The sequence below is a fragment of the Falco biarmicus genome, chromosome 1 (assembly GCF_023638135.1).
Source record: "Falco biarmicus isolate bFalBia1 chromosome 1, bFalBia1.pri, whole genome shotgun sequence".
NCBI classification, from domain to species: domain Eukaryota; kingdom Metazoa; phylum Chordata; class Aves; order Falconiformes; family Falconidae; genus Falco; species Falco biarmicus.
In genome coordinates, this window is record NC_079288.1 from 125791929 (window position 1) to 125819568 (window position 27640).

The following is a 27640-nucleotide window of genomic DNA, read 5'->3' on the forward strand; positions in this document are numbered from 1 at the left end:
GAATCCTGCCTTATTTCCTGTTTAAACTTCTTAAATTTATTTTATACCTTTCAAAATTCCTCTGAAAAAAATTTATATTTTATCTGCTAGATGGCACCTCTTGCCTGGATTTATGAGCTAAACATCTGTTTCCTAAAACAACTGTTTGTCCAAAACTGTTATATCAATCAGTGATACAGCCATTCTGAAATATCTTTAGAGAAACATAGATGCTTACAATTCTTAACCTGTTTTTTTGTGCAACTTCATGCACAGTCAGAGGCTTTATAAAACTTCTGATTTGCAATCTCCCTAAGTAAACAGTGAACTACAGCTGTCCGAGCTACTTACCCGCAACCCGCTCTGGGTACTTCAACTGGCTCGCCTACGCTAGCCTCATTTAGGTTATCCCATCTAACATTTGTAGTTAGGATGAAAGTAGCAGGAATAAGGCAGTACAGAAAGTCACTTTTTAAAATACAACTTTTATTCAAGATTGAAATCTTCTGATAACAATCGTAAAATTTTAATGTAGGTTATTTCTCATGCTTTTAAATTATAGAAACTTTGGGAGAAATGATGTTACATAGATTAACCAACTATCAGGACAAAATATTTTATATTAAACACTTTGCCTTAGTTTAGTCCTTAGTTAGCTGGACATACTATTCATTTCAATAAAGAATTCAGATTTTTGCATCCTCAGAGGATAAATGCACTTTTAACTTTCCATATTGCTTATATACTTTTAAAAAACAACAAAACATACATGTTCTAGACATATAAGAACAGAAAAAGAAAGTGATTGCAGTAGCTAATAAAACCAGTTAATACTTTAAACCCTGTATGTGCTATATGTAAACAGATACTCACTTCTTGTCTAGCTGTTAAGATAAAAGACATAACAGCCCAACTGGTAGAACTGTTGAAGTTTGAAAAAGTCACTTCTAGCTTCAGTAAGACCTTAACAGCTGTAGAAGGCAAGTGATCAAAAATGGTTGTGTTTATTTCTTTTTGATTTATTAAAGATTAATCCCTGTGCAAAACATTCAAAACACGTACAAATTTAAAAATAATCAAACACTTTCACGGTGATCAACTATACAAGTGAGATAGCAATTTTAAAAGATTTAGATGGATAAGCACAAGCTAGCAGTGACGTATCGTTGCAACAAGTAGCATCATATAGAAAGATGGCAGTGGAAAGTCAGTCTTCACCCTCTGAAGCAGCTTGTTTTGTTCTCAAGAGTTCTGTACCTCACTTTAAATAACAGGCTTCATGACGGAGATATATTTATTTGGAAGGAGTCCATTGAGCAACATAAGGATTATGGTTTCTATGATCTGCTTATAAAAGATTCCTTTCACATAAGGAAAATTTAAAAAGATTTCAAAGGTATCAAAGGCTACTGAAAAGAAGAAGAAAAAAAGCCTCTGAATTTCTGTTGGTTAGGACAAGAATTAATAGGTTTCACTTGCACCATGGCATGGGAGATATACATTGCACTGAAGTTCCACATATTTCTAAGGAAAATTAAGTAGACCTTCCCCCTCAAAAAAAAAAACCCAAAAGCAGGCACTTAGCTTTAAAAGCTTGTAAATGGTCCTTTAGCCTACGTAAATACTTCAGAATTAATAGTGTCATTTCTGAGAACTATCTCACACATTTTTGGCATGAAGCAACACTGCTTCCCATCACTTTCTTTAAAAACCGAATGTGATTCAATAATTTGGCCATATCTTCATTAGTTTCATCTTCCCTGTTATTTATAGTACATGCTCCGAAGATTTTAAGAATTCTGTTTCTGCTGTACTTCACATCCAGCTTAGCACATGCTATTTGCTTTTCCCCTTGCTTCATCAAATAGTGGTAACACAAGCAAATACAAACTGAGTTTTAACCACCTGAGGGGTATGATTTTATTATGCATTTACACATGGATTGGGGGAAAAAAGGTTCAGAAGCGACTAGAATAAAATGTTAAGATCTGGATTTAAAATATGTAATTAAGAAAACTGTACTCATGGTATTAATTTTAGGGCAGTTTTTGTCTTTATCTTCCAAATGTAAGCAAGGTCACACATTCAACTGTGGTAACATTTGAATTGTACAGTCCATTGCTGTTTCATTTTAAGCTCTGAGGAAATAATGCATTAAGTGGTATTAAAATAAGTATATTTTTTTGTTCACCTTTACTAAATACATTGATATTTATAGAAGTGTAACAGTGTAAAATAATCTAAATTAAAGTTATCAATTCTATAAATCACATATGCTTTATATGAACATATGAAGTTTATCAGCACAGCAGTGACATGTATGTGATAAAGTTCAATATTGTTATTAGAAATATAACATGTCACAATATATTGCAAGCTAGATGTTTACTTCAAAATAGTATGCAGCATACAAGTAGTGTTTAATTTCTATAGGACTATGTAAAATGACTCTTTCCAGATCTGCAGTTTTTTATGTTGTTGGAGCTGTTTTACTAATTACCCAGTGAACAGGGAAAAAGACAAAACGAATTACAGGGAAAGCTGTATGCACTTAAGCAGGTAACTAGAACATCAACATCAAGGAATAGCCTGCATACCTGGCCCACTTTCTGCCCACTGGAAAAAGCCACACTGTTTTTCCCTCTCAAGAGGGCACACAAAAAAATTCTTTCCATTATTGGGACCAATCTTCAGCACAGTCTTCATAACACATCGCTTGCCGTGGTTACAGAATGGAAAATCCAGGTCAGCCCACTGCCAAAAGAAGCAGGTTTTTAGGCACAGTTTTAGCATACGTGATGGCTAAGAATTCCTTACTTTAAAACTGGCGATAGACACAGATCTACAGGGGAGACCCTAGAAGAAACTCTTCCTAGCAGCAGTAGTAAAGGTAGCGTTACCTCTTTCGTGACCATAGATTTTAGATTTTTCTTGAATTGCAACTGCATGCACTTTTAAACTGGTGTAACTTTTAACTGATGTTAACACATTGTTTTCTTCAAATTAAGGCATAATAGTCATTACTGTCTTGAGTTCAGTTATTAACTACCTGCTGGTAGGTGACTGAGTCAAACTCTTCTCAGTCATACATTCATGGGAAGCAGCTGCGGCTGGCAGGTTGGGTTAGGTATTAGTGCAGCAGTGGGAGCAGTTGCCCACGCAGATTACAGACTCTTCATCCTTGGTCGTTTTCAAGATTTTGGCTAAACAGAAACATGGGTGATGTCTACATCTAGAGTTTGCCATAGTCGTCCTTCAAGCGAGAGACTGAGCCAAACAACTTGTACAAGTCCCTTCAAAGCAACATTTCTGCTATGCCTCTTTTACATCACACAGAAGCAGATTAAGAGCATTTGCACAAGCAGGTGCCTTCTCAGCAGTAACTAACTAAAACTGTAAGTTTATAACTGCTCTTATGCTTTTAGTTTCAATTCGGTTTGCAATAGTATTTAAAATTACTTCCAACTTTAAATGGATTCTATCTGTCCACAATTACAGATCACTGGGGCAAGGAGGCTGCAGGAACAAGTGCTTATTAGAAGAGCCCTGAAGCCTTATACGTACTTGGAAGTGGTCACAGCGCGTTTCCCTGGGCAGAGGGCAGGTATAAAACTGCCTGCCCTTGTTTGCTCCGTCCTTTCTCACAACTTGTAGGCTGCAGAGGCGGCTGTGTTTACTGCAGCGAGGATGGCCCGTGCTTAACGTACGGCCGTCATCTGTCCTATTAGCTGGAGGTGTGCTGTAATGACAGGTTACAAAATTACTCCTGCGTAATGTTAAAGGGATTAGCAGCCAAGGAACTCTCTCCTACGGTTACGGTAGCTCACTCGGTGTACTTTTACACACAATGACAGCCACAGAACTTCTCTAATGCACCTATTGCATCTTTAAAGCTGAATGATTGCTAATAGTCAGCAGAGAGGACTGTGTGCTTTTCTTGCGGGTATTATACCAGTTTCCCTCAGCGTTAGCCCATGGTTTATGTCATTTCAAAGTACTCAAATTAATCTACAAACGAAATAAATATTACCATCACTATTAATACTGCCTACCCCAAATTCCAACATATTCTGCTCTCAGTGGTAAAAAGACCAATACCTAGTAATTACTCCAGGTTGAAGGTATTTGTATGCTTTACAGAAAGACTCCCACCCTCTTTACTAAAAAGTTACAGTAATGCTCCAAGTCCTATTCAGATAAGAAGTCATCCAGCTGAGCGGGTAGAACAGTGCTGTCTGAATGGGGTAAAGTTTCTTTCTTCCTCACGATTGAGATAAAGCCTTGTGTATTGCATTCAGATAATCTCTACTTAAAAACAGTAACATGAAAACAAGTAACACTCTGAAATGTATCTTTCCAATAATAAAGCAGAAAAGCAGTGATGAAACCTTACTAAAAGGAAAAGATTAATTCACTCTTGTTATCATCTTAGGGATTTTATGTTCTCTTTTATGTCTGGAAGATTGCAGTCCTGCAGACACCAGCAGTTTCCTTCCAACACCTCATTAAAACAACAAAACCTTTGTTTTTGGTTACAAAGTTGGTGTTGGGTTTTGGAGGTTTGGGTTTTTTTTAATGTTTAAGTTAATGACTTGCTGTAACTACCCGTTATCATGACTGATACAGTCTCATTTCTTCTTTGCACTCCTCTGTATTCTCAGTTATCCTGCCTACATCCTCAGTTCTCTGTAGTCCTCTACCGAGACAGCAAGGAGAAAATACATTCATACAGAGGTCTTGTTTCAAACCGGTGCTTCAACAATGCAAGAAATAATTTCTGCATTTCAGAACAGACACAACCAATACTTCACATTCACCCTGCATAATTCACCACTCTTAAGTGACATCTACCTTGCACTCCCATTCCTGTTGTGTATGCCTGCCCAACTTTTCCTTGACAACCCTAAATAGGTTCTCACATTTCTCTTAACTAGGCAATGGATGCATTTGAATAGGGCTGCATAAATAAAAATTCAGGGTGCATAGAGCATTGAAGTAGTTACATATAGGATGGGGAGGCAAGTTAAGACAAAATAATGATGGGAAGTTCATCACGGTATCTGTACAGAGCTTCATATCATGGAAGAACATTGAAAACTGCTAGTTCACAATAACTTTAATTAGAATCTATTCATTCAGCTACCTTCCTTATCTTTCACAAAGACTTCAAGCTCTTTCTAATCGTAGATAGCAACTACGATTCTAAGATCAGACAACTCCTCAGGTAGAACTGTGCTTATTGACCTATTAGAGCTATACTGTCCTATTCCATGGAATAGCTGAAATATGAACAGCTGCTTAGTTAACAGAAATTCTGGCCAGATGCCAAAATGAGGACTTTTTCCAGTGACAGCCTAGGTCATTCAGTACTTTTGAAATCTGAGTGTAATTTTAGTTACCCAAGAATAAGTTACCTCTGGCAGAAATCCAAAGACAACAGCGTCTGCACCCAACAGCACAGTATTCCATTAATCTTCAGGGATAAAGCTGGTTTATGGGATTATAAAGACTTGTGTACATTTCAGAATACATACCTGATTGCTGTGTTATATTGGTGAACCGAGGGTGTATGACTGGTTTTCTGTTTCTTCTGTACGTGTTTGAAAGAGAGAGGTTGCTGACAGGAAGACAAAGCCAGAGCAGTTACATGTGTTGAGCAATCCTTGTCTGTGCTTCCCCCTGACTGGTAGACATTGGTTTGGGTTTGTTTACAATTGCTTTTTGAAGCAACATGCTGAGAGTGTCCATCAGGTATTTGGGTATCAGTTCTCAGAACAGCTTTGTTACCAAGATCTGTTAAGACGAGAGTTGTACTTCCAAATGCAGCTTTCCTATTGATCTTTACTTCTGTGCTCGGTTTTCTGAATTCATTACAAGGGTACTTAATTAACTTTATGTTAAAGGCTGCAGAATCTTCAACATTCTCTGTCTTTGGAACTAAGGAAAAATAAGTCATTGGTTATAATCCATCTGTGTAGAGTGATAACATCATTTTTCTGATCTGGATTCATAAAGTCATCATACAGGGAGTGAAAGAGTAAATTTATCGTACCATCTTGAAAGATGTCAAAACCTGTGACAGATTAGATATAGTACCAAGTTTCTTACAATAAGAAAGCTCATGCACTTTGAGTCACGTACAACATGTGTTTCAGGATAACGTTATTATTGCTGGAATAGGGCAAGATGTGAATAAGTACTCTGTAAATGAAAGCTATTGGAGAATTAACCATACAAAACTGAATTTGGCCAAAATACAGGAATCAAAACATTTACATTTTTCAGAATAACCTTTCATAACCCCAGCAGTGGGAGATCACAGGGTACAGTACCTCCAGCAGCAATACGTTATCAATTTTTACAGTATTGTTTTACAGCTGACATAAGAAGGAATAACCATTTGTTGGGGTTTCTAGTGCTTTCAGGGTTCGCGTCCTTTCCAAACATTGTGCGCATCCAAACTTATTGATCCCTTATTGTAAGAGGCTTCAGAAGCAAGCAGTTCAGACATTTACTTTGCATTTATTTCCTGACATGAACAATAGTATGTTTCTTCACAGAATGAGAGGCCCATGTAGCAGGCAATAATCATTCCAAAAAGAGTGGGCATAACTTATTAATGCCAATTTAATAAATAAAGAGTCTGTAGGTAATCTTTCCTGAGAAAGGAGTGGAAAGAATAACTTTATTGGGTCCCTATATGCAGTCTTTGTTAAGTAGCTGCGAAGCCATAGTGTTCAAGAACAGAGTCCATCCTCTTCTACCATCTCCAGCAAGTGTCTCCCTCCTACCTCTTCCCTCCATACAAGGAAGAGGGAATTAAGCAGAATACAAATGGGTAGATAAGGCATACACAAGGACACGCTCTCTCCAAAGCCACTGTCACTCAGAATCAAAGAATCCCTACAGTTTACCTTGAACAATACTTGTTTTCCAGGCTCCTTCCCTTTTGCCACTGCTGCACAGCAAAACATGCGTGTCCCAGCGCATTCAGATTTGTTTAAGAAAGGAGCACGGCCTTGTACTTAGTCAAGGAGCAAGGGAATAGAGATGTAATGGTAAATATCTCTGTCTACAGACTGAATTATTTCAGCTGTATGGCCAGCAGCTGACTTTACATACCAAGTACTCTGTCCTAAAAAATTCAGACATTTCTGCCAACGGTAGTTAATTATAGAAACAACATAAAAGGCAAAAAATGACCAAAGTGAGAAGGCAAGGAATCTTCAAGTTTGAAAAGACAGAGGTAAGCAAAACCATTTTAAAAAAATATCTCAAATACCACTCCTATAATGCAATACAATAAGTCTTATTTTTTTAAAAAAGAATTTTTGTAACCATGTTCCACCAAGTCTAACACATCTTCAAATTCCAGGCCTGCTTTCAGTAATGGCATATGGCTAAACAAGTGAAACTTGGAAATACAGGAGAAAGAACAGGGTTTTGTTTCAAAGCTTAAAATAAAGCATTTCTGCACATGCAGGTATTTTAATGTCCAGCTGACAGTATTAATTCCAGGATAAATGTTAGTTGGCAAATCTGAGTCTGTGGACAGATTAAAACTTTCAGGTTCCTGGTGCCGATTTCGCAGGAGAATTATACAAGATTAGCCTCTGCTGGCAACAACTGTCATGTACAGCATGAAGATATACTTTTATCGATTCCTGGCCTGAAGAAATGGACTTTAGCTACTGTAAGATAAAGTGTTTCACACACATTACTCCATTCATAAAAGGAGTAACTAGAATGAAGCAATGCTTTAAGAAAAGCACTGGAAGTTGTTTTATAAGAAGCAAGTTCAGTACCATAAAGTCACTACTTAATCATCTGGGAATTTGGAGGCACTTTCAGCATATATACTTTGAGTCATATAGTTAAATTCAGTGAACTTTTAACAACAGGTCCTGGAGCCTATGTAAAAACACTAATTCTTCTCAGATACAAAAAGCCCATATATCTTTGACAAATATTTTTTCTTTCAGTTTTGCAGCACTGGAGCTAGAAAAGTAAGTTGTAATATGCAGATTTCAGCCACCTCATTGAATAAATGACTACACAATGTGAAATAAGTGGAGTATTAGTTTTTGAGGTAGAGAAGTTTCAATATGGAATTGTTAGACAGTTGGCTTTATCCCTAAAAAGCCACACACATGCACACCTTTACACTTTGTTTCTTAGAATATATGTAGCAATTCAAAATGTTCCGAGCTACAGTCTTGATCCAAATAAGTTTCTGTAAATCCCTCCACAGAGTAATTTGCTCACTTTTTCTGTAGAAAGTGAAAAAGAATACAAAGCTCCTCTTCACATAGAAAACAGGTCCCAGTGGAAAGGCTGTCCATTACCTCGCTCATCATTTCTTAATATCTAAATTTCTATACAGGAATCTGGAGAGAACCTAGCACGTTACTCATTTCATCTTCTTGTCCCTTTCTAGGTCTCATTCACAGCTGCTTCTGCCCACCAGATCTAGGCAGCAGCATTAAAAGCTCCAGCAAGAGACAAACAACAGCTTTAGGTAAGAAGTCCAGAATCATCCTTACTCTGAACTTGGAGGAAAAAACCTAGCCCCTGAAAAACCCAGCATCCCTTTAGAAAGGGTGCCAAAATATACTGCTTTTGTTCACGCGGAAGAAAGGTAATTCTCTTTCTGCCCTCTGGTCGTTTCTCTGTCAGACACACACTGCAAGCTTCTAATGATTTTAAGGAGAGTTGAAAAAATGGCATTTTGTCTCACTCCTTGCCCCAGTGAAAGCAAAGGGTCACTGCAGATGCTTGTCTATAGAATCCCACCCGCGCCCAAAGCTGGATGACAAGACTCTTCTAGGGCTTAAGACAAGACGGTTTCCACGATTATCTGTTGAAGATTTCCCAAAAGATCTAAGTTAGCTAAAGTTATATAAATACAATTAACAATTCACTGCCACAATTCTAAAAATGGTATCAAAACTGCAGTCCTCCCCCCCTTTCCCAGTATGGGTTCCAGGCAACCTTTTTCAATACCTGTAGGCCTTGATGTCAAACAGGCATCACAAATGTCAGCAGAAGGCTTGTTTATTAGGGTACAGCGCATACACGTCCACTCCTCTTCAGATTTCTGAGCTACATGCTCATTAGGACATGACCCCCTGCCATATGCCCAGCCAATTAGGCTATTTCGAGTTGGCAGTGTGCTGTGAAACAAAAGAATGATGTTAGTCTTTTGTGACGTTTCTTCTACAAATTGTGTTACACCACTGCGTGCAGGGAGGCACAGGGCTAGAGAACAAGTACTGCACGGTGTTATGCCTGCCTGTCATAGCTCGGACACTGTGTCATGGTTAGTTTGGTAGTTTTTTTCTTTACCTCAAAGGCAAATCTCTCCCAGTGCTGCAGAAATACAACAAATAAAAATATTTAAATGAAAATGGACAGAAAATTAATAGTGAATGGGTGTGCACTGCAGCACAATGCCCCAGCGTCTCAAATTCCCTACCATTTTCAAGTACTGCAGTAAGAAACTTGGTGAGAAAGGGAGACTTTCAGCACTTTTTCTCCATCCCTTATACAGAATGCTAACAAATGCATTACTGGATGAAGAACTGTTCAGAAGCTGAGCAACAGAAAGCCACAGAATCTAGCAAACAACTTTTTTTGCTCTTATTTAAAGCATAGCCATTAGACTACTTTGCTATCATAACAGCCAACAGAACTGAAAAGTTTTAAATTATAGAAAGTCTTTCTGGTATGTCACCATTTGCTAGAAAGCCTTTTAACATTTAGGAGCCTGTTTAGAATTACAGATATTTTTTTGTTGTTGTCACTCCTCTTCTACTAATCAGAAAGAGTTGAGGAATGTCTGAGCTGTGACTGGTGAGCCAAATCTGTACTCCAGACACCTCTATAGGTTTAATTTCATTTTTTTTAATATATATTATTATAAATTATAATTCCTCCTATGTTGAAACACTGATTTAGAATCAGTTACTATTTTACTATCACTACATGTTACCAAGGACTTGGTCACAGTATCCAAGCATTGTTAGCCTGTTAAATGTAACTTGAACTTATATCTTCACTAAGATATGTAATTAAATTTTTAGGTACTGTGGTTGATAAATTGTCAGGCATTTTTCTCCGTAGTTTTTATGGGATTACGCACTTTTTAGAGACTTTTAGAATTAAAAAAAATAATTTAGAATCATAGAATCATTTGGGTAGGAAAAGACCTTGAAGATCATCAGGTCCAACCGTTAACCCAGCACTGCCAAGTCCATCGCTAAACCACATCCCTAAGCACCGCACTGCGTGGTTTTTTTAACGCCTCCAGGGATGGCGATTCCACCACCTCCCTGGGCAGCCTGTTCCAATGCTTGACCACCCTTTCAGTGAAAAAAATCTTCCTAATATCCAATCTAAACCTCCCCTGGTATAACTTGAGGCTGTTTCCTCTTGTCCTGTCACTTGTTATCTGGGAGAAAAGACCGACCCCCACCTGCCTACAGCCCCTGCCAGGCAGTTGTAAAGAGCAATAAGGTCCCCCCTGAGCCTCCTCCTCTCCAGGCTGAACACCCCCGGTTCCCTCAGCTGATCCTTGCAGGACTTTTGCTCCAGACCCTTTATGAGCTTTGTTGCCCTTCTTGGACATACTCAGCACCTCAACGTCCCTCTGGCCATGAGGGGCCCAAAACTGAACACAGGATTCGAGGTGTGGCCTCACCAGTGCCCAGTACAGGGGACAATCACTGCCCTTGTTCTGCTGGCCACACTGTTTCTGATACAAGCCAGGATGCTGTTGGCCTTCTTGGCCACCTGGGCACACAGCTGGCTCATGTCCAGCCGGCTGCTGACCAGCACCCCCAGGCCCTTTCCCATCAGCCGCTCTCCCCCCACCTGTAGAACTGCCTGGGGTTGGTGTGACCCAAGTGCAAGACCCAGCACTTCTTGTTGAACCTCATACAACTGGACTCAGCCCATCGGTCCAGCCTGTCCAGCTCCTTCAGTAGAGCCCTCCTGCCCTCAAGCAAATCAACAATCCTGCCCAGTTTGGTGTCATCTGCACATTTACTGAGGGTGCACTCGATCCCCTCATCCAGATCGTTGATAAAGATATTAAATAGGACTGGACCCAATCCTGAGCCCTGGGGAACACATAGAACTCCATTTGCTACCACCCACTGGGCTCCAGCCAGTTTTTTACCCAGCACAGAGTAACCTGTCCCTGCCAGGAGCAGCCCATTACTCCAGGAGAATTCTGTGGGAGACAGCGTCAAAAGCTTTGCTAAGTATTTAAGTACTTCAGTTAACAATGCAAATACTGTACTTCAGAACTGTTGTGACATTCCCTGGACCTATCACTCTCCTTAACAGGCTAGATTTCTAAGATAATGGCAGGGACATCCACTACCTACCACATGTCTTCCACAACAGCAAAACTAAGGAGGATAATGAGAACTGCTGACATACCAAAGATCCTGTGCTGTCAAGAGGTAGAACAGACATTACAATAGCATTCACCAAAATACTGTGGCTAGATAAAAAAATTGCCAAACTGGAAGTGTTAAAAACGGGTATTTTCACATTATTAGATCAGTTGCCCTACTCAGTTATCAAAAATGCATTGCTAGACTGAATATATTCAGCATGTCATTTGGAGTTTAATTGCACATCATCTCCCTGGTTCATCTGTCATGTCATTTCCCCCCACTTCCCATTTTGGAACATGAAATATGGGAGAAAAAGTGTATTTTGAAGATTCATGGTGCATTTGAATTTGATGAGGTAAGCTTATAATGGGTATTTTCTTCATTTTTTCAGTTAAGCAAAACGATAAGCTACTTAACCCAGGAACCAATGGGTTAAATTCTACAGTTTATGGTCTGCAGCCAGTTAGACTGATCACACGGGCTCCTTCCAGTCTTCAGATATGAAAAGCTTGGAATGACTGATAAACCCCTTGAGCTACACATACTTTTATTTGGTAACAGTTCCTGCATAACAGAAAACAGAGTAGTAGAACACAAAGACCTGACCATTAGGATGAGGACAGCACTAAACCCAATCTTTTAATGTTATAGCTGCCATTACCATGTTTTTCACTGAAATATACCACTGTTTTATTATTTATTAAAAAAAACAAACCCAACTACAAAAACCCAAACCACTACTTGTTGTAGAACAGCGAGAGAAAAAGATTATTTTTTCCTTGCAACATTTTCTAGTTACCTGACTCAATAGGACACTGCTGTCTTCCTACCCTTCTGCAAAACATGTATCATCATCACTTTCTGAAAATACAGCAGACTGGGGCTATCAGCATGTGAAATATTTATCTTCCATGCTGGAATCTTCTGTATTTGATCGGTATTCAAAGGAGATTCTTAAGCTTTACCCAAAATCCCTTCAGCCAGCTGAATCTTGACAGAAGGTTGGAGGTGGGAGAGGGATTTGTGTGTTCTGTAAATCTTACCTAAAAAATATATATATACACACACTAATGAAGGCAAAGTTTGCAAAGCAAAGCAGTATCTTTTATTAGATTGACAGAGCTCAGTATAAAAATACAAGACTCTGAAACCTCAGATGAAAATTTTCAAGAACAGCTTAAGTATGTAAGAGTCTGAATAAAGTGCTTTTGGAACTTTTACCTTTTGACCTTTTGTGATATCAAATGCATTTTGTGCCTTCCTAAAATAAAAGGAGGAAAGCTGCTGCTAGCACAATTTATGTGAAACTGAAAGTGTCTCTGTGGCACAAGCTTTTCAAATCCAATGAGGAAGAAAAAAGTCCTAAGCCCTATGATATTTGCTGCACTCTGAATTTACCAAAGTTTTAGTTATCCTCAGTGTAACTCTACAGCCAGAACAAAATTGGATAGGTGCACAACTATCTAGATATTCCGGGACTGAAGGGGCTACCCTGTGAAAAGGAATAGACACACAAATTCCTACCTTATGCCATTCAGCTCAGTTGTGTGTAAACACCCACACCAGATATTGATAACACCAAGAACATGGGGCAGTTTTTCCAAAAGCAGCGAATAATTTTGAGTACTCTGAATTGTTTCAGAATTCCTACATTTGATTAGAGAAATAACTATTGCATAACAGATGAGGCCTTTAAAGGAAATGGTATCAAAAGCCTTTAACGATTTTTAAATACCAATGGCCAAAACATTTTTCTTTTGCAAATTCAGTGAATTTAGATACAAAATGCACAAGGACCCATTCTATTTGAGAACTGAGGTCCTCTTACTGTAACAGCACTTTGAGGTGCTTAAGCACTTTGATGCTTAAGTATTACAGTTACCATCATACCTAATATTGACGAGGTGGAGATCTGCCTTTTGACATCGACAGCAGAAGTAAGTCATCCTGTTATTCTCTCCTAAACGACATACAGTGATCTTCCCATTGCACTGACCACAGGTTGGGCGCTTGTACACTTTGTAGTGTTTGAAGAGTGGAGACCCAGTTTTACGGCACTAAAACAGAACATGTTTAAAACACAAGTTAGAGAGCCAGTGTAAATTTTATGTCAGTCTTTCTACAGTTCAACTGAAGCTAAAATACAAAAAAACCCCTATGTAAACTGACAGCTTAATGACTACCTAAAGATATTTAAGGCACTCTCATAAGGGCTATTATCTGTATTTCATATTCTTTTATGAAAAGACTTGACTTTAAATAGGTGCAAGTGTCTGGAATTCTCCATATAATGGAATAAAAGACAGAAGACAAAAAACCCCACATAGTAGCTTGGTGCAAGCAAATACGTGCTAGGTAGGGACTGCCTGAGTTCAGCTGGACCAGCCAGCTCTGATTCAGCACCAGTCATCTTTGACCTGGCACCTGCAAGGAATGTCCTTAGAGCTGATGAGCTCCAATCAATGCAGCACAGAAAACAAATAAAATAAGCATAAACCACCAAATGAACACCACCCTCCTTCACCCGAAAAAGAACCTAAACCACACCATAGAGCCAGCTCAGATCCGACTCTACAATCTGGGCTAATCAATCTTCTCAAAACCAGAAGAACTGCACAATGCAGATATTTTTCAGCGATTCTGTAGGAGTGAGGTAGCACCCAGTAAAGTTGCTCAGCTTCATCTTAGCCCTGGCCATGCCAGACAGGTTGGCTCCTGAAAAGCTACTTGGCGCTATGGCAAGCTCCCTGTGTCCTGGCAGAAAGTTGTATTACGTACAGTACAAGTCCAAAGGGCACAGTGACCTGAAGAGGCTCAGAGGGCTGACAAGCAGGCACGTTTCAGGAGACAACACACAATGAACCAGCATAGGTATACTCTAGCTAAAATTGGCAGAAAAACAAACAAAAAATATCTAAATGAAAAAAGCCCAGTAGAGACGCAGCCAGCTCTGCAGAGCCACATGCGTTTCTGCACTACAACTGCAGTTCCTTGGGCACAGATCAAACAATGCCACAGCTGGCCCAGCAATACCAGCCCAGCCCTGGCAGGGTTGAACAGCTCGAGCTCCATAACGTATGAAGACCCTTGGAGTTCTCCCAAAATACAGGTGTTCTTGAGCACAGCATTATTTGCTTCTGCTGTGCTCTTATTCATCAGCCTCGCTGAATAAGAATGCTTTTGCCAATACAATCTAGTAATTCAATCAGAAGGAATTAATAATATATATTTGCATGAATATTCACAAGCAGTTTGCTTTCTCCTCAACATTTCTCCTCAAGGTTTACAGTTTCTTATTAGTAGTTATCTCCCATCCAGTCATTTAAATCCAAACAAAAGCAACAGCTTTTTACACAAACAAGATTCCTCATCTTTGCATCTCTAAGGTGTTATTACAAATGATACAGAAAGGTTACTATAAACATTCTGTAACAGTCTATAAAAAATGATCAAGCACTACCCTCTGTATTATCCAATTTTCATTACGCTTTTACCTTAAGAGATCTGGGGCAGGGGGAGGCTAGCTGTCCTTTAAAAGCACTTGACTGGTGAATACTTCCTAAGTATAGATAGTGAAAGTTTTGAAAATGGCTAAACTGAGCTACAGTTTATTGTAGCTTGTTCATTTGTTGTCAGTCTAAAAGCCTGCGACATATTTAAATCTCCTAGTATTATAGTTGTTGCAGAACTGGAAGCTTTCTCTTTACTGGTAGACTTCCCTACAAAGTTTGGAGCATGAAAAGATTTCCCTAGCCAACAGGCTAAACTACTCTTCGGGGGGCTGGGGGAAAGAAGACTTTTAAGCAGACTATTAAACAAAATACACTTTTAACCGTTATCATTGAATGATGATATTAGGAAAGTTAGGTGCCATCCTCCTAGCCTACCAAAAAAAAAAAAAAAAAAAGAATTTTTAGCTGCACTAGTTCCTTGCCTTTCATGAATACCAAGAGAAACAGACAAGAATTTCACTGCTGCTGTTCAAATTCTCTGCATGCAGCTTAAAGAAGAAAAACATACAAGAATTACATCAAATTCTCTCTTTTTCTATTTTGTAAAGTTAAAGAGCAACCAGGAATTACAGAGTTTACAGGGGAAGAAATGAAATCCTTCTGAAATTGTGGCAGTAGAGAGAAGCTGGAATTTATTTCACTTTAACAATCAAAAATGCTGTTTCAGTTTGAAAAAAAGACTTGTTAGAAGTTACAATCTGTTTAGTCAAATAAATATACTTGCTATTTCAAGTCTCATAAAGGAAGCCACATAAATTACCTTCATACTTCCCCGGGGCAATCTCTAGTTCCCAGTTTGAATAGTGACCTTTAATGTTATCTTACATGTTGGTGTGTGCTTAACCTACACCAGTTCTGACATGTTCAGAGTGACGTTACAGCGCATGCACAGCAAAACTCAACTCGGGCAGCGTCTGTCAAACTCTTCTACTGCAACTGGGCCAAGCTGTGCACATTCTTACAAGTCTAGACTTCCCCATCTTTCCATCATTTAACAATTCACAATTAATAAAGAGCCTACAAGCCAACATTCCTATTCATGGAAACACTTGTTCTGTTGCATCTTTTTACTGTTTTCACTGGATGATCACATACAGTTAACATGCCAGAGTCAAGTTTTGGAGGTTTCTCAGAATACCTTATAAAAGAGCAGGGTAAAATCACGTGTCATTTTCACCAAGTGACGTATATGCTCATCTGTCAGTTGGCAAACCTGTAAGACAAGAATGGTTTTTAGAATATTACAATGCTAAGGGACAACAGCAGAAAGACCTGTAATGCAGGGGTACTTTGAACACCTTCAGCTGATGGTGAATTGCATTGCTTCCTGTTGTGATAATTCCCTGACTTCACGTTATATCTATCATCTGAGTAGAACAGTACATTTTAAATTTCTATGCTACGCAAGCTCATTGCATGAAGACCAAACAATGTACTTTGCCTCATACATGCAAAACATTAGGTAAAAACTTCTGTTCTCTTCCTCTATATTGAGCTAAGAGTTCCTGATCCCAAGAATTGTGTGGCGTTAACAACTCTTAGTTCCCTCTTAATCTCCTCATGGATTATGACAGACCTATCTATCACCAGAGATTCTCTCCTGTGAGAGATCTTCAGGAAGAATACTTGAGCAAAAGGCATCACAAAGAGAGGCTTAGCAATCAAATAAGATTTTGAGTTCTTAACAAAAACGTAAGTCACAATTTTTCTTTCCTCTGCCAGCTCACATTGCAGATGCAGTTAAAATCCAGACTGATCCTATGAAGGACTTTCAAAATATTATGTTTAAAAAAACCTCTCAGTAACTATCTTCACCAGCTTTCCTTTACATTCTGCGTAATCTCAGTCTGTTTTGTAAACATCAGACTTCTTTTCAACCAAAGTCTGAAGAGGCCTGCTTGAGGATCTTAGCCAAAAAGAAGTATGGTAAACAATGGTGGAAAAGCAAATGATGCCAGCTCGCAGGACAGGAAGCGGAAGAAGCAACTGCAAAAATAAACAACTCCACTACATAAACTGTTTTGGCTAGAAACTGAACAAAGAAAACCTGGGCACTTTTCACTTTCTTTATAGGCAGACAATTTAATGGCAGCACAACAGAATGGCAGACAAAGTCAGGATTTGAAAGTTAAATGAATTCCCTACTAAGGGGAGGTTTCAAGTTGTAAGAGAGAAGGCTTAGCCCCACAAAATATGTCTACTCTGTGAGGCAGGAGTAGCAGCAACAGGTTCCAAGGACTGCCATGATGAATATTGCCAGGTAGAGTAAGAAAACATTAATTTTGTGTCAAAGTAACTTAAGAAATGACAGCTGATAAACCAAAGCTAAGAAGATAACAAAATGTTATATAAGTAAGTATTTACATTCTTAATACTTTGGTGTCACTAAAACCAATCTTTACACATTTCACCCACCTTAACAGCTGGATGAAGACCACTGTCAAACAGTGCTTCATTTTTTATGATATTTCCCACTCCAGGTAATACTGCTTGATCCAGTAACACATCACACAACATGCGGGTTTTCTGCTGCTTAATCTCACTTTCTGCTCTTAAGAAGTTAAACTCTGGAGAACAAACATCCAAGCTTTTCATCATTCTCACTTTCTGCTTACTCTCAGCTGCATTTCTGGAAAATAAAAATATATCAAGATTTATTTTTATTATGTGCTAATATAGCAGTATGGTTTTAAAAACAACACATGAAAGTATAGTAGAATACTATATGCAGGTAACAAACCATGAAAATACCAGTGACAAGAAGCGGCAGAGAAATCACATTAACCACCCCTCCCAAACACAGGTGAATGATACATGCATGGAACATGCGTTGGGTGCAACATACAAGAAATCATCCTCATTTTGTTCATACTAGTTTGAAAAATAATTGCCAGGTCCTTGCTTTAAATCTACTTCCAACATGGCAAGACCATGTGTTTGCACCATCAACCATAACTAACTGTATGGTTACACAGTCCAGTACTTACAAGAGGACAATAAAAGAGATATTTTCTTAAACCTTGATTTTATTAGATTAAGCATAATCAATTGTCAGTAATACAATGCAAGAAGTCTCAGGCATACATAAGCTTTTATGTTTTGTCATATTAAATATGCATATATATATTACTTGAATTTACATGTTTCTTTTCACCCAAAAGCCTCAAATAATTTAAAATCAAGCTCGCTACGTTATTTTTATTAGCAGTGAGAAATACAATGCTGACAGAGAAAAACATCCACTTAATATAAATTACAACAATTATATCATTTTGCTCCCAAAAAGAAAACAAAAATAAAAACACAACCTTGGGAGCATGTAAGTTTGAAACCAGTAATCACTGCAGGTGCTTATTCTTGTTAAGGAAGTTTGACTTGCATGGAAGTTAAAGGAGTAATGGGGTTCAGCATTCACATCTAAGGATGGAATTAAATCCACTTTCATTCCCTGGCTTGAACACTAGTAAGACTATGGCATAGAACTACTTTAACTGTATGTAAATGCTGGTACAAAAGTAACAAAATTAAGTTACCATACCAGTAAATACGGTATGTTTAGAAAGTTTTGTTTTGTTTCTTTGTGTCTCTGACAGCATCCAAGCACTTAATTTGTGGGTGATTTTTCACTATGTTCTTAAAAGAATGTTATGAAAAGGAAAAAAAAAGCAAGCTGTGTTTAATTTGGTTAGTTTCTGCTTTACCTGTACTCCACTGTCACCTCAAAAAAACAAATGGTATCCTCTGTAAGCTGTATCTCCAAAACTGGTAGTGCCCCATTTCTGTCTTTGCTTCCATCAGGGTTAATGCGCATGGAACCATTCATACCGAAGTGAATCCTTGGAGAGAAAGAGATTTCTTACGGGTATTTTATCTTAACATTTCCAAGCATTACACTAGTCTATTTTTTGAAGTTAAGAACTGTTCTTACCTAACCAAGTCAGTATTTATGTACATTAATTCTAGTCACTGAGTGACACAGCAAAAAGCCACTTGCTTACATAACGCTCAATTCCTGCAGAAGAACCCCTCCAAGTCAAAACCACTCCAAAACACAGCAGTTTTGTCTTCATAATTCATTATACTGAAGTCAAACCTGATCATTAAGTAACACACTTTTCTGGTGTACTGTGCTTAGAATTTTTTCACTTGCCATGCTGGTCTTCCAACATAGGTTCTTAAGTCCTCAGGGAGGCTGGACGAAATGAGGCTACTTTACCAGACAATTTTCTGTTAAATCAGGCAAAAGTCACCTGGTATGAAAGGAAAGATCCCAGTCCCCATATTGCCAACACTGTTATCATATCAAAGCTACTTCCAATAACACCATAAAGTAATTAACACCTGCCATATGTTGTTTTCTGCTTTTCTTTGCCTACAACCAAGGCAAAACCTGCATGTCAATTAAAAATTAATAAAAGAAATAAACGGAAAAATGCACAGATGGCAAAGGATCAGAACAGACTCTTTCAGGCATTCCTTTTACAGATCACTGATGCCTTAAGAGGACTTACATTTTATAATACATTCTACTAGGAGCTAGTATACTTGAGCAAAGGACAAGTTTGACTATGGTCTCATACATTTTATTTATTACAGATTCACCTGGTATGTTCAAGTCCCAAAAAAATCATGAGAGAGGGAGTGTCCTACTTCTATATATTGTATATCAGAAAAGGTGGATTACTTTGTAGTTATGAAAAGATTTAACAGATTAAACTAGACAAATGACCAAAGAAACACAACATCATGTGTGCAATTCCTTTTAACCCCTCTGTTATTTTAAATATTTACAGATAAAACAGATAAAAACAACATTTCATTAAGCACAGTCTTAAAACTTAGCTCTTTATGTAACTTCTTCATAGTATTTATTTATTCTTAAAAACCGAACCGGTTTTCCCAAAACACTCTTCTTACAAGTCAGTTCAGGTGATACAGTTATTTCAGACACTTTTATTTTCAATAGCCATTTCCAGTTCTCAAGTGCCATGAATAGTTACTGCAGAGGCTTAACTAGTCAAATTTCTTCCTAAACCAAACTCCTGCATCTTGGTACCAAATGGTAATGCACTAAATGCTTCCAGAAAGTTCTTTTTAAAGAAACACCGTTCACGTTAATAGCTGATATTTTCATTTACCAAGCTCCTGTATATTGTTAAAAAGGAGCATTAAGAATCACAACTACTGGCTACTTTAGTGATCTGTCAGTTCATGACTAGAATAAAAAAAGAAGTCAACACTACACGTTTACATTCAAAAGCCTTAAGAAATTTACAAAATGTCACTGCAATGTGTTTCAATACCTTTGATGTCCTGAAACAGTGCAAAACAGAAATCTTCTCATTTTAATTACAAATAGGAAGGCCATGCTAATTAAACCTAGGATCTGTTATTCAATGATAGCTAGCAGTAAGGAGTTGATGATTTTTTGTTTTTAAGTAAAAAGGTGAGGTTTTAGAATTTAGTGCTACACAATATTGTAATGATCTGCTTTTATTTAAAACATTTTTCCCCATAAAAATAAGATTAGTAGCAGCACAGCATACAATTATATGGAAAAACCAGTGACAATTCACATTATCAAGTTCTAAGGGCCAAGATGGAATTTCCAGTCAAGGGAGTGGATGTCTTTCCTTTAAGGGATTTGGCATCAACAATTATCTCTTTCCTAAAAATATTTATATCCATTTTCCATTATGCAAAAACATCTGTGAATTAATAATTCTTAGAAACTTTTCTAAACCATTTATCACTTCAAATTTACATTAATAGCACAACATAGAAACTAAACCCAGGACAGCCTCTCTCACGTAACTATCATTTCCATGGCAAAAAATGCAGAGCATGCAAGTCACTCCTGCACAACTTGCAAGTATCAGAGAATTTGTTCGGTTTTCATTGATTATATAAGTGACTTTCAAGGCAAAATAGGGAAAAAAAATCCTCAGATTTTCAATAAAACCCCTTGGCTTTCTTCAGTGACTTTAATGTCCTTATTTAAATGGACATCAAAAAGCAGAAGTACTAATTTCTTCAGAAGGTTTCATTGCTCGTTTGTACTCTTAAAAAAAAAAAGCTTCTACTGCCCACCATGGATGCAAATATACTGAACTGAACTTTGTTTGCTAATTGCTATCCACAACATGGCAACACTTCAGAAGTATCCTCTTCATTTGCATGTCAGGCAAGCAGTAGCCAAACTGCATAAAACAATTTCATGGCCAGGTTATCTTCTCCCACCAGGCAGTCATTCCCCACTTGAGAAAATCCAGGACCATAAAATGAGTTAATTACCTTTCATGGCCCAGTCTGTCACAAGAGATGTCTGACTAACATTATTCCAGCATGACTACCAGCTTTTTACAGGTAATCTTAGTAGATAAGAAGAACTGGTTTTGTTACGTTGAGAAACTGTACAGATACAGAATCTGTATATCAGTAACCCTCCTCATGACAAGAAAGCCCTATATCTGAGAGTTAACTTTAATAAAGAACTAATACATTCCCTGAAGGCGTATTCCTTATTTCCTCTCCCAATAACAATCCTGGCAGCCAATCTTAGACTGCTGTAAAATGCATTTTCTGAAGCCTTCCTCTACCTCCCGCCAACATCTTTAAGATGCACAACCTACATTTTTAAAACAAGAAAATGAAGGCCTTCCTTATCAGATAACTAACTTCTGCCTTCTGTGTAAAGGAGACCTTTCCTGTAGATAACTTCTACAATGTTTCTAATCAAATAAGTGACATGGCTAAGAGGGCTTCTTAAATGCAGTTTCTAGAGCTACAATAACTGAAGAATTGATGAAACTTTTAAGCTTATTATCAAACAATAACTGAAGGTTTGTTTAATTAGGTACAGTAAGTCATTGCATTGGCCAGAAAGCTTAAAACAATTACCTAAGATCTTTCAGGGTCAAAGGATTATATTTTCCATACTAGAACTTGGCCACGTTTTTCTTTCTCTTTGAAGAGATCTTTTGCAAAATGCTTACATTCCTTAGTAATTACTTTTTTCTTCTGATAATGTAATTCAGTCTGTTGAAACAATGTTTTCTTATTGTATAGTCTACTCCTTTGCTTATTCAATCAATTTGTAATACATGAAATATGATTTTGAAAACAGCTAACATCTGTGTCTGTTACTTCCCCTGCCTTTATCTTCCTTTATAACTGACTTATCTTTTTTTTTAAAAAAAAACCTGCTTTTTCTTCTTTGTTTCTATTTAATAAAGTACAATGCAAAGAAAGAAAAACTGATTAGGACCATAATCCTATCCTTCACAAATATAGGCAGCTTTAAACATATATGCAGTCCTGTATAACTGTCGTGTAAAGACTGGTATGTGCTTGTAAAACTAGTTGCATTTCTCTAACACTAAGAAAAATAAGCATATAGCCCTGTATCTGATAACCAGCAGGCCTCTGCTACCAAAGATTAGTCTACACACCATCCCAGGTAACTACTAATATATCACTGCCTTTCTGTATCCAGCATACGACCCCTGTAAACTCTTGTACTTGCAGCCAAGAATTTTTGGTTCCATCCCCCTCCTATAACAGTAGTGTCAGTGGCAAAACATTATCTTACAGAATTGTAAGGTATTTGTTGTATTATGAGTTTTAAATTTATAAAAATTACACCTTTGTCCAAGATCAGTCATTAGGTAACAAAGACTATGCTGAATGTAGAAGTAACACTGTTTTCCCTTTTAAAGATTTATAAAGATTAAAATTATATTGCAAGTAGAAGGGTAAAAGAAAAGCATTAAATGAAAGTCTTACATATTATATATAAGGGCCTTACTTACATATTCTGTAGTAATTGCCATTAAGAATGAGAGGGGATTTTTTTAATAGTCCATTACACTGTGCATTTTTTGTTGATTTTGCAGTACAGAAGCATACTGACCTAGAAAAAGTAAACTATATTCCAAGTACAACCTCGGTGGTTAGTACAAGATGTCCAAGGGGTTAAAGCATATGACAAAATCCTGAGCACGCCAACAAACCCCTAGTAAGCTTTACAAAGCATGAACAAACACTGATTTGACAGTTTTACCATCTGTCTAGGAGACATGGTTTCACTAGAAAGTTAAGAGTTAGATTTATGATATCCAAACCATTCACTTGCCAAATCTGAAACCATAATTCCAAACAAAGGAGTTGTCAATATCATTTAAAAAAAAAGACAGAGAGCATAAATGTATACATAAAGAATATGTTAAAGTTTAGCAGTTTTTTTCATGGGTTAATGATTCAATTGCTATGATAATGAAGTACAGAATTTCAGTCTAAATTTCTTAAGGAAAGTTAAAAGAAACTTAAGTACAGTTTGTAGTGGAAGACATCAAGTAACTAACTGCATGCATTTCTCTGACTTTTGTCCCTAGAAAATGCAATTTTGTGTTTGCAACAAAGTGTTTAAAGGAATAACTGTCCTTTTGAGATACCTTTACATGGCATCTTACACTACGAATAAAGCAGTAAATTATGTGAAAATGTAAACAACTACCCAGTATTTCCAGCATTGCAGAGGCTGCTGAGTTTTCTCTGTAACATTGTAACTTCCAAATCTCTGAATTTGACATTAGGAAGAACCTACCCCCCCAAATACACACAGTCTGAACCCATAGGAAGCCTTTTGTCACCTCTTACCTTAAAGCTTTCTGATCAAAATACAGAAAAAGTTCCTTTCCCAATGTCTCCACACCCCTGTAAATATATCCAACAAGGAAATCGTGACCAGAGGTTCTCTCCTCACTTGCAGCAGTCTGAAAACGAGTATACACACACAAAGATTAAAACAGATCTTACGATACTTTGATTCTAGCATCAGTACACATTCAGCAAGTAGCTCTATGAACTAACTTTCCAACTTGGACAACACTGTATCTTTTCTCCTTAAGCAGCTCTACCAAAAACACTGGGACTATTAACCCAGGAAGCAGACAGTTGCTAATGCTATCATAACTTATTTCATTCTTTCCAAATTGAAACAATACCTCTTTTTTTTTTTTTTTTTTTCAGGGTATTTTATGTCTTTTCCTTCAAGTCATGAATGTACAGTAAGAGTTTCAGGCTGATGTCAACTAAGCAGGTATAGTTTGAATATTAAATACTTGTCAGAGTGTCAGGCCATTTGCAGACCTACATCGTTCCCTAAGCCTTTTACTGGAGTTTCCACCTATGCAAATATGCTTTCAGTGTTTCACATGGGGCATTGTGTATTATAGAAAAGCTTCCACTGAGCCCACAGATACTCCATTCTTCCTACGAGTTTCAAGTCTCATCTCAGAAGATGTTGAAGAGCAGGTGGGACAGTACTACAAGACAAGAAAGAGGGTAATTATGGGATCGAAGTAAAAATCTTTTCTCGCTTAACACATGAAACTCCACTGAAATTATAAGAAGGGACCTCTACAAGTTATCCAATTCAAACACCTGCTCAAAGCAGGACTGACTTCAGCCAGGCAGTGCAGGGCCTTGTCCAGTCAACTTCAGAGTAGCTCCAGGAATGGAGACCCCTGTCCCTCTGGGCCCTTTTTCCAGGGCTTGACTATTGTGGTGGAAGAATTTTCCTAATACCTAATCATAATCTCTCCTATAGTCACCTGCATCTGCTGCCTCTCACCTTACCATGCACCTCTGACAAAAGTCTTGCTTCGTCTCCTCCATATCCTCCTTTCAGATAGCTGAAGAGAACAAGAAAACCCCAGTTCTATCAGCTTCTCCTTGTGTATTGTGCACTTCAGCCTGCTAATCATACTAGAGGACTCACTCTAATATGTTACGTATCTTTTTCACTACCAGGGAGTCGAAAACGGGACACTGTAATTCAGATACAGCCTTGCAAGTGCTGAACAGAGGCAAGAACCACTCTTCCTTGGAAGGGTATGCTAGTGACTTGGACCCAGATGATATAGGACCTTGGTCCTTTTTTTTCCGTGGAGTTGTCTTCCATCTGACCAGCAACCAGGCCTGTGCCATTGCATGACTTTATTCTCTTCCAAGTGCAGGCCTCTGCAAGTTCTGCAAATGCTGAACTTAAGTTTCTGCCAGCCCATTTTTCTCAGCCTTAAAGGTCCCCCTGACCAGCAACTCAAGGTCCTCAGGAGGTCCATTCAGCCCTTGCTGAAACCTGCAAGCAGCATATTCATTGTTATCAGAGCTCTAACTACAAGGCAGGTACCTGTACCAGTGCTTCAATCACAACATTCAATTGCAATGCAAATACATATGAAAGCAACCCAGACAAATCAGCAAGGCTTCAACTAGTTAGTGAAATTTCAGAGCTACTCTCCATACAATTTCCCACTGTATTATTACCTTGAAGTGATATAAATTTAGAGGGTTTTATGGCTATTATTCTGTCAAGTAGAAAAATATTTTTGCATAATGTCAACATCATTTACTTTGCCTGTTATCAATATACGAACAAAGGAAAACTTTGCTCTCACATAAACAGTTCATGCCTTCCAATGACAGTATTAACGCAAGTTGGTGTGCAACAAGGTTTACTGCAGTTTTATGCCACTCAGGTTTGTTTAAAGTAAACAAGAGTAAGAAGTGACAGAGATGGAAAAGTAACTTGTTTTTTTCAAAATATTTTACATTAAATTCATACCACTTTGGTATATGGCAAGCCCTTACAGACACCGTAGTACAAACTCTCTTAAACAATGTAGTCTTCAGCAGCAACCAAGGCTTTTGCCATGGTTAGCTACTGGGAGATCTAAAAATCCCAAGACCCTTATGACAGTCATTTGCCAATGAATAAAGTCTGTCCTCAGGTTACTTTTACTGTACAAAGTTATGAACATCAATCTATTTGAGGGAAAGAAATTTCTTTTTGAAACCATAGCAGTAAAACTCCTTCCTTCAAAAAGCTTAGTCCTGAAAGATACAGACCTATAAAGACTTACTGGTTGACTGCCTATTGTAGACAGGCGTATCTTGAATCACATTCTTCCTTAAATTATTCTTTCATTTATGTACTACCTTATCTTACCGTGCATTAATCAGACGCTCTCCTACACCTGCCTTATATACTCTGAAGGTGGGGAAAAGTTCCTCAACTTTCTGTCTGGAAGCATCCAATATACTTACTTGGGACATAAGCAACACACAGTTTCTCACAGCCAAGCAAACCCAGGGGCGTGCAGCAGCGGCCTAGCCTCCTCTGGAACTGCGGCCGGAGGACCGTGTCTCCACAGCCGTGTCACCCAGGGCTGCCGGCCGACGTCCCAGTCCCCCCTTCGACCCGGCGGCCTCACCAGCCCCGGCAGAGCTTTACTCTGGTGAATTATTTTATGCCGCCAACAGAAAGGAAAAAACGGGTGGAAAAATTACCTACTGTGTACACTGAGAGCAGATGCCGAAGTCATATTTAAACAGCTGATCTAATTAAAATTATTTTTTAAAAAGCAGTTATAGAAGGAAAGGCTCCCTCTCTGCGGGCCGTGTACCTTTCTCCATTGTGTTTCACTCAGACTTGTGAAGACTTACAAGGTTACGGAAAATTAAAATTATTAACTACTACGATTATTTTCCTCGTATTGCATGCTTCCTGAAGCTAAATGGTATCTTAAAAATTATGCCAAGTGAACCGGAGCGATTCTAAAAGCTTCCCCTCATTACTTCCAAAAGTTTCTACAGCCTCAGCCACTCCTCACACACCCCACCTGCTGAGGGTTATTTACCGCGCCGATGCCGAGGACGCCCAAAGACGGCGCCCCAGATCGGGGCGGGGGGGCTGGGGGCGGCGGGCAGCCGGCGGCGGCCGCACCAACCGTCCCGCTCAGCGCCAGCCCCGCCATCCGTCCCTTCTCCCCCAGAGCCGGCGGCGGCACCACCGCACCCACCCGGCAGCCCCAGCTCCGCACCCCCGCGCCCGGCCCGGCGCTGCCCCTCGGGAAAGGCGCCCCCGCCCCCCGCCCCGCAGCCCCGGCCCGGCCCCTCACCGCGCCGCCGGCTGCCGCAGGGCTGCCCCGCGCGCCCCGCACCGCCTGGCCCCGCCGCACGCGCGCCCGCAGCCTCTCCCCGCAGAGCGCGCAGCCCGGGCCCTCCACCATGGCCGCGCGCAGCCCGGGGCCGCCAGCGCCGCCCGCCCCCGGCGTTCAAATCTGCCGCTCGGCCGGGCACGGCGCTGCCGCGCGGGGTGGCCCCGCCTCCGCCCGGGCCGGGCCGTCATGGCGGCGGCACCGCCCCCGGGGCGCGCTGGCACAGGCCGCCGGAGAGGATCCCGCGGGCGCGCGGCCTGTCCCCGCCGCCCCGCCGGGCGGGCTGAGGGGTGTTTGGGGGGGGCAGGGGCGGCCGCCGCCCGCCTGGGGGAGGCCGGAGGGGTGGGCCCGGCCTCACCCGCCGCCCCGGCCCCTGAGGGTTAAGGTTAGATGGCCGTTTAGCGCGGACGAGGGCGTTAATCAGAAAGCTTTGCTCTGTGAGACCCTTCAGGGAAAAGCCGGTACATCGTACTTACCGTGTTCTTAGGTGTCAGCGCGTACTGCCCTCGGGTACCTCACCAGCTGTTGCAGGCTCCCTGGTACTCTCTCAAACACCCTCGCAAGTATATCTTCTTGGAAGACTGACTTACTGCGCAACTGGCAGTTAGTTTTAGCCTTTAAAAAGTCAATATTTAATAGGTTTTTGCAGTCAGTCCCAGTTTACACAAGGAAAATGTTCCTTTCTCCGCTGCATTTGAAGTAAGAATGGGCAGAGTAAACTTCATGACCGCTCAAGAAAATT

At 39.3% G+C, this 27640-nt stretch overlaps 1 protein-coding gene and 1 long non-coding RNA gene across 4 annotated transcripts; one reads left to right on the top strand and one right to left on the bottom strand.

Moving 5' to 3' along the window:
* Positions 1-1870: 1870 nt before the first annotated feature.
* On the bottom strand, positions 1871-27640 carry NEIL3 (nei like DNA glycosylase 3). 3 transcript variants are annotated; one of them, XM_056326407.1, is made up of 10 exons: positions 27375-27640; positions 23555-23670; positions 18598-18732; positions 17312-17525; positions 16035-16109; positions 13275-13441; positions 8983-9152; positions 5514-5916; positions 3544-3718; positions 1871-2733 (listed from the first exon to the last, which is right to left on the bottom strand). In XM_056326407.1, exons 3-10 carry the CDS (start codon positions 18717-18719, stop codon positions 2557-2559), a joined length of 1503 nt encoding a protein of 500 aa, XP_056182382.1. In that variant the 5' UTR covers positions 18720-18732; positions 23555-23670; positions 27375-27640; the 3' UTR covers positions 1871-2556. The 3 variants fall into 3 exon arrangements, with proteins under 3 accessions (XP_056182382.1, XP_056182380.1, XP_056182381.1); XM_056326405.1 differs by lacking the exon at positions 27375-27640 and adding an exon at positions 26860-27017; XM_056326406.1 differs by lacking the exon at positions 27375-27640 and adding an exon at positions 26860-27017 and having other exon boundaries at positions 2602-3182.
* On the top strand, positions 23665-26443 carry LOC130143631 (uncharacterized). The gene is made up of 2 exons (XR_008819815.1): positions 23665-24241; positions 24710-26443. It is a non-coding gene; the product is annotated as an uncharacterized LOC130143631 (long non-coding RNA).

What these genes read in the sequence shown, in the direction of transcription:
- NEIL3 (XM_056326405.1), bottom strand. Translation starts at nt 26,970, where the DNA reads ATGGTGGAGGGCCCGGGCTGCGCGCTCTGCGGGGAGAGGCTGCGGGCG. An exon ending in TTTGATCAGAAAGCTTTAAG is followed by an intron (nt 18,733 to 23,554) that starts GTAAGAGGTGAC and finishes TTTCTCTCCAAG; the next exon opens with GATTCACTTCGGTATGAATG. An exon ending in TTACCCTGCTCTTTTATAAG is followed by an intron (nt 13,442 to 16,034) that starts GTATTCTGAGAA and finishes GTTCTGTTTTAG; the next exon opens with TGCCGTAAAACTGGGTCTCC.